This window comes from Maylandia zebra, linkage group LG7 (assembly GCF_041146795.1).
Source record: "Maylandia zebra isolate NMK-2024a linkage group LG7, Mzebra_GT3a, whole genome shotgun sequence".
NCBI classification, from domain to species: domain Eukaryota; kingdom Metazoa; phylum Chordata; class Actinopteri; order Cichliformes; family Cichlidae; genus Maylandia; species Maylandia zebra.
In genome coordinates, this window is record NC_135173.1 from 23,418,053 (window position 1) to 23,437,043 (window position 18,991).

The 18,991-nt window shown below is 41.5% G+C and overlaps 1 protein-coding gene across 1 annotated transcript; it reads right to left on the minus strand.

The window, feature by feature from the left end:
* Window positions 1–465: 465 nt before the first annotated feature.
* On the minus strand, window positions 466–18,832 carry hsd17b12a (hydroxysteroid (17-beta) dehydrogenase 12a). Its single transcript, XM_014409087.3, has 11 exons — window positions 18,534–18,832; window positions 9,198–9,244; window positions 7,911–7,986; window positions 6,072–6,179; window positions 5,139–5,203; window positions 4,903–4,947; window positions 4,441–4,475; window positions 3,498–3,579; window positions 3,269–3,334; window positions 2,420–2,569; window positions 466–2,274 (listed from the first exon to the last, which is right to left on the minus strand). Exons 1-11 carry the CDS (start codon window positions 18,700–18,702, stop codon window positions 2,134–2,136), a joined length of 984 nt encoding a protein of 327 aa, XP_014264573.2. The 5' UTR covers window positions 18,703–18,832; the 3' UTR covers window positions 466–2,133.
* Window positions 18,833–18,991: the final 159 nt, after the last annotated feature.

The window sequence follows — 18,991 nt, forward strand, 5'->3', positions numbered from 1 at the left end:
CCTTTTCAAGCTTAATAAGATTGGGCTTCAAAATGTTTTTAGGATAAGGCTTGATTAGGGGACTATGCTTTAGGTATTAGACTTTCCAGGATATTCTGAGCCTGTCCACTTTTCATTCTCCTTACAGGGATTCCCGTTGCATGCCTCCAACAGATCCGTGTTCCTGAACTTAAGTTACTGGCACATGATTTTTCCAGGGTCCATTCTTTCCTCTAATCATATTAAGAATTTGCTCATAGGGAGCACATATTTGGTAATATGATTGTAGGGTTTCTCTTTGTAATATTATTTAACAATTGCTAATAACTTGTTATTTGGTGCTATATAATTAAACTGAATTTCCCCAAGTCTGGAAATTAAATTTGCTACATCAAGAAATAAAGACTTTTATATTGTGATTTCTTATCACAGATTTTTAAAGTCGTTAAAAATCTGCAAGACCAAACACCAGGCAAGACACTGTGCTATCTGCTAAAGCTTTTATTAACAAACAGTAGAAAAGACAAGTTGCAATCGGCAAGATAAATGTAAATAGTGCATTTTGATGTAAATATTCCAGTTTGGATCTCTACGAAATGAATGGCGCTAGAAAAGCCACTTAGTTGAGGTACAGCTCAATATGGGGGACTGATTTGGGAAATAAAGAGAAACAGTTCCCCCATTTTCACAGCCAACATTTGGTGTCATGTGAACCAGTCTTCATGTAAAAAAAATGTTCCACTTTGTCATTTCAACTCTAACTGGATGTAAATTTGCCACACAATTAATGATCTATCCAACATAATCAGATTTAAAAAAAAAAAAAAAAAAAAAAAAAAAAAAAAAAGGAAAAAAAAAAAAACCAGTGGAAAAAACAGACAAACAAAAAAACAAAATAACAACAAAAAACTGATTAGAGTAGTAAGAAAAAGAACAATTCAGTAGTTCCTTTGGACGTAGCACCAGTTAACATCCTTTCATAATAAATGGAACCATTAAGCACCCGTTCACAAAATCAGACCATTTCCATCATTAATGCCAGAAGAAAGGCAGTTAACCATCAGATGCTTTGGCTTACAACAAATATTACACTGATGCAATTAAAAACCCACCACAAAGTGTCATTTTAAACATTCAATCAGAAAAAAAAAAAAAAAAAAGAAAGAAAGAAAAGGAGGCAACATAAGATGAGCTCAGTGGAGCAAATAAACTGGCACAACAGAAAGCAGGCACTGCCATCATTTAACAGCTCAATTTGTAAATAGAACTAAGTTAAAAATTTGTTGTTGTTTTTTTTTTTAAAGTCAGAGTTTGGCTTCTGTGTTCATACAAATATAAAATAAATAGATCATAAATACCGTTCAGCCACAACATTTAAACCACCAAGTAAGGTGAATAAATTTGATTATTTTTCCACAATATAAATTTTAAACATTTATGCAGACCGAACATACCCCTAAGGCCCCTAAAGCAAGACTGTGCGTCCTGCCATAATACATAAACCTGCTCAGGAAAAGTTCAAGGAATACAGCAGAATCCAGGATATAGACTCAGCCTTCAAATTCCCCAGATCCTTATCTGAATGAGCATTCGTGGTTTATGCCAGAAAGACTGACACAGACGCACCAGTCCTCAACCCACAGCACCAAATAATCTGCTGCAAACAATTCAGTGGTCCCATGTCCATGCAGACAGTCTGGAGCAGTTTTAACAGCACAAGATATACCTAATCAATTTTCAGCAAGTCGTTTTAATGTTGTGGCTGATTGGTGTAGCCTATAAATGTATATAAAAAGATGCCCACCACCATTTTCCACTGCTTACAACAGCAGGGTTAACAAATCCCTCTGTTTTTGGCTGTATCATTTCCACCATCAGTGTCAGTGACTAATATCAATGTCCTTTTCCAAAAGCAGCATTTTATCCTCATTTCACTTCCAAGCTTCTTTGGTCATGTCTGCCCAGATAAATATAAGGATAGAAGGTTGCAGTTTTAGTCAGAGCCACACGTGCCCTGATGTGCAAATTTACTGTAGGCACAAAAGGTGAAATCTCAGGCAACCCTGGCGGATAAATCATACACATTCCCCTCTTCCTTAAATGCTGCAGTGGGTCACAACAATGTGGCTGCTGGCAGCGTCATCAGCCACAGTCCTATTCAGTTTTCAAACTCTGTCCGTTCTTCTGCTCTCGCAGTTTCCTCCTCTGCAGGTATCCCGTACGCTGCAGGCGGTTCATTGTGGCTCCCAGGAAGATAACAATGCTGGTTGGAACCAGCTTGGTGGTCACCCAGCCCTGGATTCACAATTAAAATGAATTTAAACTGCAACTTTAAAATGTGTTCAGCATTCAAGCTTTTCAATAAGAATTATTCATTTGGGCCCCAACATTTTGCACATCTATCAACATTACTAATTTTGTTGAGGTTGCCATCTCTTACCATGACAGCATGAGGGAAGTAGCCATTGGTCTGGCTTTGCAGACCCACAGTGGTGAGCTCAGCTGCTACATAGCGCTCTGGGGTGGGCTTGTCCAAGGTGGGTTTCTTGATACGAGTCATTTTAGTGACCACAAAGAAGGGGAGCACGCTCTGCAGGAGCAAGAAAAAAAAAAAGATGCAGCAAGCTTAGAAAATATGCAAAGCACTCCCAGCAGACTGTTTAAATCACGAAAGCTAAACTAACTTCGGGTAAGCCATATTTAATATGTAACATGCTCTTTAACCCAAAAGACAAAATATTTGCTGTAAAGTGATGATTTGGAATGCAAGGAAAAAACAAAAGGCAGACCCTGAACTTTGTGTTATACTTAAACTCCTATACCTGGTCCAACCACAAGGTGGCACATGAGTGAAGACTACAGAGTTCTAAAAACAGAACAAACCAGCTTTATGTGGAACATCAGGTTTAAAAAAAAATGCTTCTCATTAAAAGCAGAACACTTCTGTGTGTTCATTTCATTACTCCTTCAATGAAGACTCTTTGAAAAAAGATGTTTAACTTTGTTATTAAAAACCTAAGTGCATTAAGATTTCCAAAACTTGCAAGATTCTGTTTCAAGAATAGGGCTGACTGACTTTGGTCTAACAGCCACTCCAGTCTTTACTTTGTGTCCAAAAGAGTGAAGTTCAGAAAAGCTTTTAATGACCTTTACATGATTTTGTACAACATTTTTAAAAGTTAATGTGCACACACGCTGACAAATAATGAAAGCTCCTAGTTAGTCTCTCATAGATCATAGACTCATATCCAGGCTTCAATGATTGTCATGTTTCTCAGACTCTACTTACCTGGATGAGGATCCCCTGACGTCTGTACTCCTCCTGAAGGCCACGAGAGAAGAAATCCACAAACGCCTGCACGAATGAAAGATCGCCAAAATTACTAAGACAGTCCAAAATATACAAACAAACAAAAAAAAAAGAAAAAAGAAAAAAAAAAAAAAAGGTTGTGTTCATCTTCTCATTTCCTAGAAAAGAAGTCTTGCCTCTTTAGAAGTGCCAAACACACTGTACATACCTTAGTTGCAGAGTAGACAGTGAGCAGAGGCAATGGGTACATGCCACTGGCAGAGGAGATGTTTAGGATAACACCTTTGGACCTGGGGAAAGCACAGGAAGGTAAATGTTGAACTTATTTTGTATGTGAAATGAAGATGGCTCTTTTTGGGCTACAGCACACAGAGATCATCAAGTTCCAGGAACAATCATCACTTAAAATTACACATTACAGGGTTGATTTTTACTTGCATATTTGCCACATCAAAACAAACAAGCAAACAAAGCCTAAGTCAAACCTGGAATTTCAGTATCATGACAATCCTACATTAAAAAGCTTTCCTGAAACATTGATCACAGATCAATGGCTACACTTTAAGACCTTATTTTTAATCATCAAATCCACAGAATAAGATTTTTACCCGTGGAAGCCCTGTGTCTATGCATGCTTATTGCACCGACAATTACAAAGTGATACTGCACACACACACACACACACACACACACACACACACACACACTAAAACAGTGTGGTAGTGGCTGTTTGCGTTGCCATGGCAGCCGGTTGCTGCAGTGATGTAGTGGAGACGCTCCAGCCTCACACGGCACCAAATGTGCCTGCACTACCATTGGCTGGCAGGAATCACATGGGAACGCAGCAGCCAATCGGGTGGGAAGAGCACTTTGTGTGAATTGAAAGCTTGTCAGCATTGCGAACAAAGGAGAGGGAAAGAGATGCAGTCATGGAAAATGCTAGGTGAAGATTTCTTGTCCCCCCCCCCCTAAAAAAAGCCATCTTTTGTTACAGTCATCTCCTAAATACTGCTCTAAAAGAAAAGGGTGGAGGGGTGTTGTTAAATATAAAGATTCCCTGAGTAGCTCTGTGCCACCATCCATCATTTACTACAGGAATATTTTGACTGCAGTAATGTCGCAAAACATGGAAGCCCCATCATATAACTCACCTCTCACACATTCTTGGTAGCACAAGACGGGTCATCTAAAAATAATAACACAAGTTCAGTGAAAAATCAGAGACAATGACAACTTAGAAGGGGGGGGGGGGGGGGGGGGGGGGCAAAACAGAGGATAGACTTTTATTTAAAAAGAAATACTAAAAGTAGGGAGAGAGAAATAGAGAGAGAGAGAGAGATGCGTGGGTGGTGAGCACAGACAGCGTTGGTGTAGTTCACCGTTGCTTTGGGAACAACTGAGACACTGCAGGTACCATGGTAGGAACAGCAGAAGAGGAAAATGAAAATGGAGAACAATGACAACAGGGGGAAATAAAGCCTGAGCCATACAAAAACTAATCCAAGCCAAAACAAACAAACCCCAAAACACCAAGTACATGCATAAGTGTATGTAGTTTGCAATCACTGGGCTCAATCCATTCGGAAATTTTTTTCAGACAGAAACACACTTACCTGGCATACTGAGGTCATGTTGACGTTGATCATATTTGTGATGAACTAAAAAAAAAAAGAAAAAAAAGAAAAAAAAAAGCACCATTTGTGTTGATTGCCTGCTCTTAGTTGTAGAAACAAATACTTAGTATGTCTTAAACGAGCAGGAAAGACTAAAAATATCGGGACTTTACACTTGCAATCACAGAAAACATGCAATAACTGAAAGTTCCCATCTTTAAGTAAAGATTACTCACATTATCCAGATCAGGAATGTGGAGGTAGTACTCCGGGTAGGGGTAAGACACACCAACATTGTTAACTGTTAATGACAAAAGGGGAGCAATCATCAATTATTCTGCTATTTTAATTCAATTACATATAGCTGGAGAACTGGAACCACCTCAATTATTCACCACTAGGTGGCAGCAAAAGCAAAAAAGGTAGAAACGGGCATTCAACTCCACAGTAGACACAGCCACACCTTGTAACCAGTAGAGCACAACTGGTATCATAAAAAGAACAAAGGGTTCCTTAAATGTAAAGCTGAAAATGACAGTGTAAATTCTGGAGCCTAAGCAATAAAGAAAAAAAAAAAAAAAAGCAACAGCTGAACCAAGAGTGCATCTATAAATATGTAACATGCCTTGAGAAATTCAGTTTGAAAACACTTGTTTTATGAAACACATGAAGATTAATCTCAGGACAAACAAAAGAAAGGTGGAATATATGAAACGAGTCCTTGACTAAATTATTATGAAACTATGCTGAAGATGACCCAACACCGCTAAACATGACTGAAAAGCAAGTACAAGTCGCCAGCTTTGCCCTTAATGTTAAACTAAAAAAAAAAGTGCCTAAACCTGCTCTTCAGAAGAAGTTCAGACCAACTTCATTTTTATTTGATTCGCACATGCAGAACGTAAGTATGAAACATCTGCCTTCACCAAAATCTTCAATATCAAGTTCAAATTCTATAATAAGCACGGCTTGATAAACATCGCACCCACATGCTAAGGAAGCAATTTATGATGACTGAATGTATATGATAGGGGAATGTCCATTTTTTTTGTTAACATCTAAAGAGAAGCCGTGTGAAGTTGTCTACAGTAAAGTGAAGATCAAGGAAGCCTCTTAATGCTGTCCTCATCAAAAGGTAAAGAAGAAGAAAAGCTGCAGTCAGCCCTTACCAAGAACTCCAATCTCCAGACCAACCAGACCTTCCTCAATCTTCGAGTAGATGTCAGTCTTGCCAAAGTCAACAGCAATAGTCCTGGTCTCCACTTTAAACTGCTCCTCTGTGAAGCAGACACACGTTTCAGTTATTCATAGTTAGTGATATTTAGGAATGGAAGCATAACCCCCCAGAACCCAAAACCATTTAAAAAAAAAAAAAAAATCCAAGTTGTATTGAACAAATTGTGTGACAACAAGTTTTAAAAAAAGGCAAGGAGGATGCATGACTTAGGTTTTGTTTAAAAGCATTCTTGCAAGTGGGTGATGCCTTCACGTCAAATATTCATATTATGTCTCACAAATGATCCAGGACTTTGTTTAAAAGCTCATTACACGGCTCAACAACAGTGCAGCTCTGTGTCTCAAAACCTTCAAATGAACGTAGATAGCAGCATGAAACCACTCTGTGACAGATCAACTGCAGAGGGCACTGTGCACCAACAAACCAGCCTGCTGGTCTCCCCCTCCGTCATGCACCCTCCCCCCCCATTCCTTCGTCATGTTTGACGTGCCTGCTGCAATTAGAATTTTGTCCAAAGACTCGTTTAGCTGATAGGCGGCCAAGGGAGTTACAAGAGGAAAATTCCTCTGATGTGCCTTGGCCAAAACCAGTAGTGTGTCAGTGTGTGTGCAGTCAGACTTGAGACGAGATTTACAGGGGGAAGAGAAAAAAAAAAAAAAAAAAGAAGCAGAGGGCCTCTCTGAAAAATGTTTATCGACTTCAGATCATCATTAGCCATCATAGCTACTGTCAGTGAGATTGCTAAATGCGGCTGGTGATGTGGTGATGAAGCACAAATATTAATTCACTGATTGCTGAACGGGATAAGTAATTTGACATGGTTGATGAGTGCCATCGAGAGTCAAATGAAATGACTGCAGTGAGGAGAGGAAGAAGAAAAAAAAAAACCCATGACGATAGGTGGGACAGGGTGGGTTGTCTTGGTTACATGTTAAGGAGGGACATTTTTGTCAGATTAATCGTGAGGGAGGAGTGCCAGAGTTTGGCACGCTGCACCCTGCTCGTGACTACCCATCAGCCCCCTCTGTGGACTTTAAGCACGACAGGGGAAATTGCGCTGTGGGAGACGTCAGAGACATGGAAAGAGAGAGTTGCAGAGAGGACACCATTAAACAGCAAAGGGGGTGGGGGTCTCTGTTTAGATCTGGCAACTGGACAAAATAGGAGAGGACAAAAGTTTTTATCCACCCACACCCAAAATCATACGGACACTCATTTACCATTCATCATGTACTCAAATATGGGGAAACCTCATCCGTGTGAAACATATTGCAACAGGAATACGTTTGAGAGTTTCCTCAATCAGGCCAGATATTTAACCCGTCAGCCTTAATCCACAAAGGAAATAAAACACACCCTGCTCTGTTCGCTTACAAGTTGGTCAGTGTTGTAGCAGAGTAAACCTTGAGTTGGCAGGGTGCACAAAGCGTGAAATAGCGGTATTTGGAGAACAAATCTAAATAGTGAAACTGCTCTCAACAATGCTACAGTCTGTAAAACAAATTCTTTTGAATATGCACACTAGTACCTTCCCCAACAAAGTGAAACATTTCAGATCTTTTTGTTTTAAAATAAGTAAACTTTCTGGCTAAAGTCCAACTCCTCATTTTCAATATCTAAACACTTGAGGAACGGAAATCCTGTAGCTGACGGCCCGTTAGGCAGCACTGCGCTGTCATACACGCATCCTCATCATCCCACTCGCTGTGCTCTCAACCCTGAACAGGTTGAAGAGACAAATACACACACGCACGCTTTTATGCACGCTTACCAATTGACCTGGCCACATCATCCAGCTTCTCCTGAGAACGACTGATCAACATCATGGCAAATCCTCGACGAGCCAACTAGAGCACAAAAAACAGTTAGTGACACAAGTTCAACCATACTTTCAACACACAGAGGACAATGTCACAGTAGGTAACAAGCCATTAGCTGTAAATGTTTGTTCTGTAGCATTGCAGATGAATGCAACAGATTTTGTTAGTCTATTATATTCTTCCATTCAAGATCATCTTCTCAAACCTGTCATCATTGCTTCCACAGCAGCTTTTTAATGTCACTCTCCGGAAATTCTGTTTGTAAAACCACTTTCACTGCGCACAGTGATTTCTTGGCACACAAACATGTGCAGAGTACACAACCTTGCTTTAAATAAATTTAAGGTGGAGGATTGTTGCTGGTGATCAGAACTTCAACCATGAGCAAAAGGTTTTCAGCTGAAGAACCCACAGAGTTTCCAAAAGTTCAGATAACAAATCAGGTCGGAACAGCCTTTAAACAGCAGTAATTTGGACTGCTGTGACTACAACTGTGTACCACACAAAGCTTAGAAGGCAAATTTGTGTTTTACAATACAATAATTTTTCAAAGAAGGAAACCCAGCATACAAAAATAATGCAAAAAGTATCCAGTACAAAGACTCAAACTTTCATATATGAACACATTTGTTCTGTCAACTGTGTTGTGGAAATCCTTCCAACTAAAAAGGCTTTAGACTAGCGATTGTGACAATTCAGATCTTTGTCCTGTTGACCACTTATGTTGTTTGTTGCTTCTATAGCACAGGTCGAGCCCTTTGACTGAATCTGGTGTGAATCTCATTATTTTGAACCGATACACAAATAAAGTAGCATTTCTATCAAGTGCTTGTGCACAATTACCAATATACCTAAACATTTAAGGAACAAAATGCTGCCCATCACTGCATGACAAACAAGACACATTGTAGCCCTAACAGTATGAGTCAAAGGCTCTACATGACCATGATACAGCCGGATCTCCCACTCTGTTATGTGCGAAGACACGTGGCAGGGTAGCCCCTATTCAACGTGTGGCTGTTACCTTGTACAAGCACCAATAAGAGAGGGGTGTGTGTGTGTGTGTGTGTGTGTGTGTGTGTGTGAGTGAGAGAGAGGGAGGACTTTTACATGTTAATAGGCCTTTAAGAGCTCTCCCCTACGAGTGTACATGGTGTATATCTATATACACACACATGTGCATGAGTCATAGATTTTCAGTGAAAGAAATGAAATAAATAAGGGTTCGGGAGCCTCACCTCCTCCGCATAGGATTTCCCGATTCCATCTGTGGCTCCTGTCACAACTGTAGAGAAACAGAGAAGCCAGGATTCAGTACAGATTCTCTTGAGACAGTGACACAGCAAGGCCGGGGTCAAGTTGAATTGTATTCAAATAATGAGGAAGACTTCAGGACTGAAATAACTAGTTCCCCAATCTAGGTAAACTAAATTGAATGAGCCACAATTCATCATCAGAAGCAGCAGGTGACTGCAAAACGGAGTCAGTCTGTCACCATCTTATCGGACGTCATCTCTGCATGTCAATCTCTGAACGACATGTACATAAGTCTGATTTATGTGGCAGACACGCCCTACAATACTATTCACCTGCCGTTTAGGGAGGCCTTGCTTTAAGTTCTATGACGACAGCTTTTCCGATAAGTCAAGTCCATTTTGACTTAAATACTCACCGATTTTCAAATTAAGAGTATATGCACAAGGGGTGCATATATTGCAAATTGTAGGTGAAAGCAGCAAAAATGAAATTGTTTGGTAACAGCAGAGAGGATTAACAAAAAAAAAAAATACAAGACAAAAAAAAAAAAAAAAATTAATGAAGAAATGCCAAAAACACAAGGAGACCACAATGCAGAGATTGAGGCTGATGTTCAGAGTGAGTTTTCCCTCACCTTGCAAAGCAAACGGTTATTTTTAAACCTTCACTGCCCATCAACCCCAGCCTCTGCTTGACTGATAGAGGATTGTGGGGAGAAGGGAGAAAGGAAAAAAAAAAAAAAAAAAAAAAAAAAAAAAAAAGGCTGTGAGAGTGTGAGGGGTACTTACAAATATACAAGCACATAGTTGTAAATCATTAATATAATAGGAAGGCATGATGAAAGATTAATGGAGGCATAGGACATTCTCTGGCAAAGAGCTGGAAAAAAAAGACAAGATGAGAGAGGGGATGCAGAGAGGAGGGAGCGATGACGAACATAGAGCAGGAGAAAGAGGAGGGGGAAGTGGGGTAGGGAGAGTGGCAGTGGTGGGGAGGGAGAGGAGGGATCCTAGGGGTGGCTAAAAATAGAACAGGAGCGAAGCAAGAGAGCGACTGAGTGAAGGAGAAAGACACGGAATAGGGATTGCGGTGGAGGAGAGGGAGATGGGGAGGGTAGAGGGGATAAAGGGGAGTGAAAGGAGTGAGAGAGAGTAGCACAAAGTCGGAAGTGAAAAAGAGAGCAGGATCCCTGGTTATTTTTAAACGTCCCCCCTATGTTACGAATGAAATGCTCCTAGCAGAAAAGCTTCAATGGGCATGGGATGTACCAAATCAGGCTCTTGATGCAGATGCAGGTGGCAGCTTAAAAAGGCAACAAGACAGCCGCTGCAAGGTAAAAATGTCTATAAAAATATATTTTGTGGTACATTCTGAAACAGATGGGGTTTATTTCCTGTGAGCTACAGGCCTTATTCTTTTAAATAAAGCCATAAACGCACAATATAACAGTAAGTGAAAACATCATCCTTCCATGAGACGTGCTTAGCGAGAACTGGATCAGCAGCCTCTTTCCTGATGACCTTCATGCGAGTTTTGATCTTAGCTCTCATCTGTTCAAGTATAATGAACTCAAACAAAGATGAGTGTGAAACTATTTTAGATGACAGAAATGAGCACAGCTGGAGTCACAAGGTTGCTGGAGGTAACGGAGAGAGAAAGCTTTTTCTGAAACAACTTGCATCAACATTTGAGGAAAAGCCCTGACTAAAAAGGGGAAAGAAAAAAAAAAAAAAAAAAAGGACGACAAACTGATATGCATGAAACCAAGAATGACAAGAATGACAGCTGAAACCAAAGTACTAGATGAAACAGTTGAGTTTCAGTACACTGGGGAAAATTCACCCCACAGATGGGCAGCTGGGACACGAATATCATTTTCTTGCATGACTAACCTGCGGATTACACTTGTATGCAGGAATGCATCAAAAAATGCAGCAGAAATGCGTACGCATCAACGCTGCTTGAACTTTAACCTGAAAGAAGATCCTGTGCAAGAATACATTTGCATGCCTTACAAATGCATCATCTTTTGCAACATGGCATTACTCATCTGATCTATCACTTAGATACATGCGCTCAGGTTATGAATATCAAGCATTTCAAGAATACAAAAACCTTTAACATTTTTTTTTCCTGCCCTTAAAACCCATTTGGCCTATCTTCCATTTGATGAGCAATGATTCTGGAGTGACAATTAGAGAGTGGAAACCTAAAGTTTATAATGGTGATGTGATTTGTTTGCTGTACAGGAAAGTGGGAACAAAAAAAAACAAAAAAACAAACAAAACTGTTTTATACTAAAGTCAACAATGAAAGAGAAAAATACTCAGAACTCATCAGAACTCTTTAAGGTCACCATACTGTGAATTGTGATTTTCCACAGTGCATCAGACAACCAAGTCCACCCTGCACACTTTCCCCGGGCCTTATGCCCCCTCGCCGCACTCTCCAAGTCCTCGTGCTGCACTTATGAATGACTATACTCCTCCCACCCATTATATAATAGGACCATTTTCTCAATAATCATTTCCTAGGACTGAGTGACAGTCAAATGTGTGTACGTGTGCGTCTTCACCCGTGTGAAGAATGGGGAAGCTAGTACAGTGGGATGACGACACGGTTCTTCTGGTTTTAAGAGATTTTGTGTTTGAGCCATCATAAGTGGAGCTAAGCTGCATAACCTGAAACTTACAAGTATGGAATTATGTACGGAGAACACAATGTTCAAAAGACACAGTTCAGTCAGTGACACCCATGTGCCAGTGGCCTCCCAGCAGGAGAGAATCGCTCTTACGTGAACAAAAGTGACACACAGATGCAATTTCGCAAGGAAGGATCTACGCAAGCAAGCACGTGAGTGACCGTAACACTGACGCCACACGCTGGCACCATTGTGTGTGCACCACTGCTTCTCATTCAGCTCTGAACCCAGTCCCCCCCAGTGTGTCTTCCCCCACCCCACCCCATTTCAACACCTCAGAGAAAACTGGTCCATCATGTAGGCTTTGATGCGCCCTGACGGGGGCGCGCTTGCACTGCAGCTCTGCTGTGCTTAGTGCTGCACAACATGTCCTGAGGTATTGACATCCCCCCAGCCTTTTCCGTCTCCCTCCCTCCCTCTTCAGCAGTGGAGCAGCCCTGCCACTGCCTGCTCACTATTTCGAGGGTCTAAAAAAAGCAGCAGGAGGAGTAAAAATAGCAGCGCCTGCACTGCCTTGTCTGGGAGCTGCCTGCTTGCCTGCCGCAACACCTGAATACCAACAAGATCCCCCACAACCATTGTCACAACAGCCAGGCTGCTGCTGCATCCCGATCTCTCCAACTGAAGCCCCAACACCAACTAAAGCACTGCAGGCTAGGGGGAAAATAAATAAAACAAAAAGGATATGGTGAGCGGCAGACAAAGAGCACAATGTCTTCATCTCATGATATTTAAAGGATCTTCGGTTTAGACTAACCTGCATTGCATGAGCTGTTATATGAGAGGGTAAGCAGCTGTTAAAGGACAAAGACACAACATCCAATCTTTATTAATATACCGATCATTCACTGGCACAATGAGAGTAAAATAATTAGTTTTTAGGGGTGTTTACCCGCATGGTGTAGTCTTATTTCATCTCAGAAAAATGAACTTACAGACAGGAGGGCAAAACTAAAATAATTCTATAAACTCCCCAGAACCCTCCCCGCCACCAACACCAAACCCCCAATTAAGATTCTCAGTGAGGAGAGACTGCGGTCCTTGTATGCCCCACTCCTGTTACGTACTGTTATGTAATCTGTCGCACCCTAAACTTGCCTATCAACGAGCAGCCCCTCCTATGTCTCCCAAAAAAAAAGAAAAAAAAAAAAAAAAAAGGGGGGGGACGGAGGGAGGGATGCAGCAGAAGAGCCAAAGACAAACCCGCCCCTTCCTCCAAAGTCTACATCCCTTAACCAAAATACCCCTCCCCCCCTATTCTCCAGCCCCCCACCCACACAGCTTTAAATAGCAGGGGAGGCAAGTCACATGGTTGATATAAAATAAGCTTGAACAGGGAGAAGAGATGAGGGGAGGGTGGGTGTGAGACAGAGAAGAGAATGTGTATTTCAGAGCTGCCAAAGATAGAAGCAGCATCTATATTTGGGTACAGAGCAAAAAAAATAGTCCTGTCCCCTTCTCCCACCTTCAGTCACATGCCTTGTTTAAAAATCTATTTCTTTTCACACAAGTACTTGGTTTGAGACTAGATGATTTCTGAGCTGGAAAAACTTTGCTCTTTGACCGTGTGCTGCTAAGGCAAGGATGGAATGTGCAGTGTGTTCAGTAAGGAGATTTGTTTTCACCTTTCAGACAAAGCATAAAGCATGTGTTTAATGGTATTAGTCCATTGGTACAAGGACAATGAAATAGCATGCTGTACAGAACTAAAGTGAATTACACCCATGCTTCTATTACTTACTAAAAAAAGAAAAATGATAGCTTTCAACCACTTGTATGCTTGATTACATCTTTAAAACAAGTGTAAATGTAGCAGTTAGTTATGTACCCATCTTCAGAATCAGAATCTTTATTGTCATGAGAACAACGAAATTAAGAATGGTCCCCAATCATTGCATCATCCCTAGCAATATCAAAATATAAATAAAACAATAAAATTCAATAAATAAAATAGATCGAATACTTAAAATACTAATAAGATTTAACAGTAAAACATTCACATACATTCCCACACACATGCTTCAGACCGTGCATAGATTAACACAAGAGTGGCGTGATGGACATTTTTTTGTAGTATTCAGATGTGTTATTGCAGTTGGATAACAACTGTGTTTGAGTCTGTTAGTCCTTGCTCTGATTGCCCTGTACCGTCTGCCTGAGGGCAACAGTTCGAACAGGGAGTGGCCAGGATGTGAGGTGTCTTTTATGATGTTTTGGGCCTTTTTAAAACTTGATACAGTACATTATTGTGCATAGGTACAACCCAGAAAGAATGACACCCAAAATGTTAGCAGTTCATTTCAACAGATACTTAAAACTGAACAAACTGCCTCGCTGGCATGTTGGCTCGCAACCAAATTACTGATGTAACCTGACACGAGGCAGTAAAACCAGCAACAAGAAATATGTTGCTGGTCCAGTACGGCGCTTTCAGATGACAGTTGCTGAACTGTTCTACATCTTGGTTATGTGTGCATGTCTTAAAATGTCAGTAATCTGGAAGGTGCTGGAGCTTCAGCTAGAAACACTGCAGCCAAATAAATGTAATTCATTCATATTTTAACATTTGGAGGGATTTCTGCTAGTTTTTTAAAGCTTAAGGGCTTTAAGTGGCAGTTTGAAAGCAGAAATGTTTAGTGGAGCAACAGACAAATTTGTAGTAAAGTTGTCTAAGTTCTAGAGACGCCAAACAATCATGCAAGAATACAACTGTCAGAATTTAGTCGCAAATGGATCCAAAATACAGATAATATACAAAGAAAGGATCTGATGTTTAGCTGCTCTTCTATGAGCCTCAGTTATTGAAACCCCAATACATTAATTTTCAAGTGATGCAGAATTGTGAAACAAAAATAAAACTGAAGCCAACATACTCAGAGGAATATACTGTAGCTATAAACAGACCCACTTGCTGTATGGGGAGATGGGTGAAATGAAGTGAGGTGGGGGGTTGAGATGAGGAAGATTTTTCTCTGCCCCCCCCCTTTTTTTTTTTTTTTTTTTTTTTTTTTTAAACCCAACATCCCTGGCTCAGGCACGTGTCACAGAGCGTGTTCATCACATGAACAGCAGTGTTCTCCTCTCCGCCCACACTCACACAAAGCAGTAAGGGAAGGCACATTCACAAGGATAAAGTGGAGACCCTGCCTCAGTTGAAACGCGCACACACACAAAGCTGGCTTTCATTCACACATGTGGATGTTTTTTTTTTTTTAACATGAATGAAGCCTTATGTCTATTCACAAAAAATGCACTGAAGATTACTCTCCCATAATAATCAGCACTGAAACTCTGGTTTGCCTGCTGGGTCTGTTGATAAACTCGCAATCCCTGGTTTATTCTCTGAGCCGAACTGAGCAAAATTCTTGCATAAGTGCTGACCCAAGCCTTTGTCACTCATGTGCTGAGCTGATGAATGGCTGCATCCTTCTTATATAATGGGACCATTTTCCTCAATAAACTCTGCTGTCAAGGGAATTGGGGGAACAGGGCCGGAGGGGTGGATTCCAGGGCACATGTAACATCACTATGCCCCCCACCTTTGCTTTAACAAAAAAGGAAAGGGGGGGGGGGGGGGGGGGGGGCATGTCTTTGGTTCAGTTTATTTCCCTGTATCTACACACATGCAACAGGACCGACACCGGCTCCCTTACATAATACAGGATGCTGGGGGCTAAGACTGGAGGAGGGAGCACGGAGCAGAAAAACCAGAAAACCGAGGGCTGCTGCATGTTAGACTGGAAAGCTTCCCTACTGGAACTGAAAGCAATGCTAAATGCTAAACAATTTGATAACATTATACCACCAAATGTTAAATCCTTTAAACTGTTATCAAATGCCTGAAAGGCAGATTTGTGCAATATACCCCCCCATGAATCCACAAATAATCTTAAAAAGCTGCTAAATAAAAATAAATAAAAGGGCAATTAAATGTAAATTTCAAATGTCTTTTAGAGAGCTGCCATTCTTTTGCTGAATATCTTTAACAGAACTGAGCTGTAGAGATGGTTCAGACTGGCAGGGGATAGGGAGGGTGAGTATGTGAAAACAGTGCAATAGAGAGGCTGGGGAAGCCGCCTTGACTCATACTGCAGCGCTGCTGTTCAGCCACTAGGAGTCCCATCCACTAAGGGGAAAACCACTGGCAGAGGAACTCCTGAGAAATCCCTGCTCTGCTCTGCATATGAGAGCAGCAGAGTTTTAGCCCAACACAGACAGCGTGTACAGTGATTACGAGGAAACAAAACCTTACAAACTAATATCTGAATAGAAAGCGAAGCAAGTTCTTCACCTAAACCTACCTTCAAACGTTGAAACTCGTTTCAGCAGGAAATACTAGTCGCCTCCTCTGAGATTTTTATAGAAAGCAAGCCCGTTCTAGAAATATGCATCTAAAATAAAGTACAATGACCCCCTCCCCCACCAAATACAACTTCACATACGTTTAAGAAGCTATACGTTTAAATTGCATTTCTGATCAAATACATCAGTTCAGTTTCAAATGTGTTCTTAGACAAAGAAACTGTATATGACAGACGGAATATTCACTGTCATTAGTAAATAGAAACTCTAAATTCTCTAAAATGATAAAAGTTATAAATTCAGAGGACATATTGTTCTTGTAGGAAACTAAAACTGAACAGCACTACAGATTAAATTCATGCTGCCCAACTGCAAAGGGTATAAATAAATAGCGATTTCCCACACTATCCAATAGCTGGAAGAAGGAGGACTTGTTGCAACAAGGATCTCTGAAAGGTGGGGACCGGTAGTAAAACGATGTATCGTGCATGCGTTAAAGAAACCAGACCACTGCCTAAACTGGCCAAACCCGCACATCTGGTGTAACCGGCGGAGGCGCACGCCTCATCCCGATCACACATGCCCCCACCTCTCCTAACGCGCACACCTGTTTTCGTCCTGCCATCTCCGACCGTTGTGATTGGAAACGTACGCCAGACTTGTCAGACTGGTGGCACCAATTGGTTTCAGGGAGTGGCATGTTCACATCTTACGTAAAGCGTAAGAGAAGAACAAATGTGACGGAGTGGGAAAGTTCCGTAAGAATCCTTTCCAAAAAAAAAAAAAAAAAAAAAAAAAAAAAAAAAAAAAAAGATCCATGTAATCTTCTAGTTTAGAGCATCCTTTACGCCCCTAACTCAGGAGCTTTACAAATAACGAAGATCATATTTATTTGAAACGCACACAAAATGGGCTGTGCTAGAATAAAACTGTATAATGAAACATTCGAGGTAAATAAAAATGCAGGAAAAAGATTAATGCGAAGTTTAGTGCTGCACTTGATAACATACTGTGGGTGGGTGGGATGACGTGAAGGTGGCATTCCTATATGGCCAAAGGATGACGAAGCGATGAACAAGCGCATGACTCATCGGTGTGCACCGACATTCCTCCGCATATTCCATCAGAATCACTTAAAAACGTGCATTAGTCGTTCTTAAAGGCATCCTACCGCCCTACCTTTGCGTCATACATTTCAGCCCCTCTAATGGCGCAAAGGGCCTCAATTAAACATACATTTTACAAAACTGACGGTTTCGTCAAGAAGTGCGCCACAATGTACAGATAAACATCTGTGTGACTGAAAGAAAAAGGAAAAGCATTTATATTATCCGCCTGGCTTTTGGAGAGGAAGGGGGTAGAATATCCACCTATCCCGACGCGAAAGAGAGCGCCTGCCAAACTGCGCAGCAAGACGCTCCAGACGCAGCAGTCTTCTCCAAACAGGGACTAGAGAAGTGGGTCAAGCCATGGCAGGGCGATTCCTATGAGACAAGTCTCTATCAAACCATAACGCACTTAGGTATGACTCCGAAGTCACTTCCGTTTTGACAAAAACGTTTTTTTAGTGTAAATTATACAGTCAAATCCAATAATGACACATTAATCTTATGAGAAAGGTTTGCAAGGCAAACCGAAGGACAGGACAAGAAGACCTGATTAGTGAGAAACCGGCGACATGAGAAATACAAAAATTGCCGCCAGTATAAATATGCTGTGGAAGGGGAACACATTTTTCAGGCACGTTTCAAGAATTACGGGTAAACCACTGAAAATGACATGCAAGATGATCTAGATGTAGGTCACGTTTTAATTAAGCATATGGGTTTGTCCTACATCATGCGGATGGGTTAATGTGGTTCAGTAGTGCTCCGGCTAAGAGCTCACCCACATAAAACAGCTCTGTGAAAAGTGCGCATAGCCTGCGCAATTTGGCTCCTGGCTCACCAATGTGGGGCATCCCCGCACCGTTCCAAATGTGCTTTGAAAACGCTGACTGGAGCCCTTGGCAGGAGACTGTGTGCTGTGTTTGACGTGAGAAGAAATGAAAACAGTTGGAGGTAATAAGGACAATTATCTTCTCAGTCAATCAGCTGCTTACCTGCGCCTGTTACGCAACACCAACTTCCCCTTGAATGAATCCACAAAAAAAGAAAAAACGCAGAACGCAGTTTTTTGTGTGCCAAAGTCAAGTTTGCGCTCAATAACCTCATTCTGGTGCTCGAGCAGAGTCCACCTGCCTACTTCTGAGCTGCCCTCTTCGTGACCGTGAATGTGCTGTAGGTGGCTTGGAAATTGATGTGACCCTACTCACCTGCCCATTTGCCTAGCTTCGGAGACAGCAGCTGTCCATTTCCCAAAACCCAGATCCTAAAGCCTGTGAGCAGCCTGTAGAGCAACCACAGCGTCAGGGAGGCCACAGTGAATGCACCGACCCAGAAGAGAGGCGTTTCGGCCCAGCTGATCATTTCCTCAACGTTCATCCAGTTCACGGCAGCGGCTCTCGGTGACTCTGCGTGTGTGTGAGTGTGTATGTGGAGACCTCAATTTTAGGCAATGTGCTCTAATTTCCAAGCCACAACGTGAGAGAGTCCCTTTATAAGGAGGTTGTAGCATCACACACACTCCCCCAACACTTGTCTAGCCTGATTTAAAGTGCACCGCCCACCTCCTACTCTGCACCGCCCTTCCCTGTTCCTCACTGCCTGCAGTAGGTGCCCGTCGACTGATCCAGCCCCTCTATAGGCTGCTTTGCGCGTCAGTCAAAAGCAG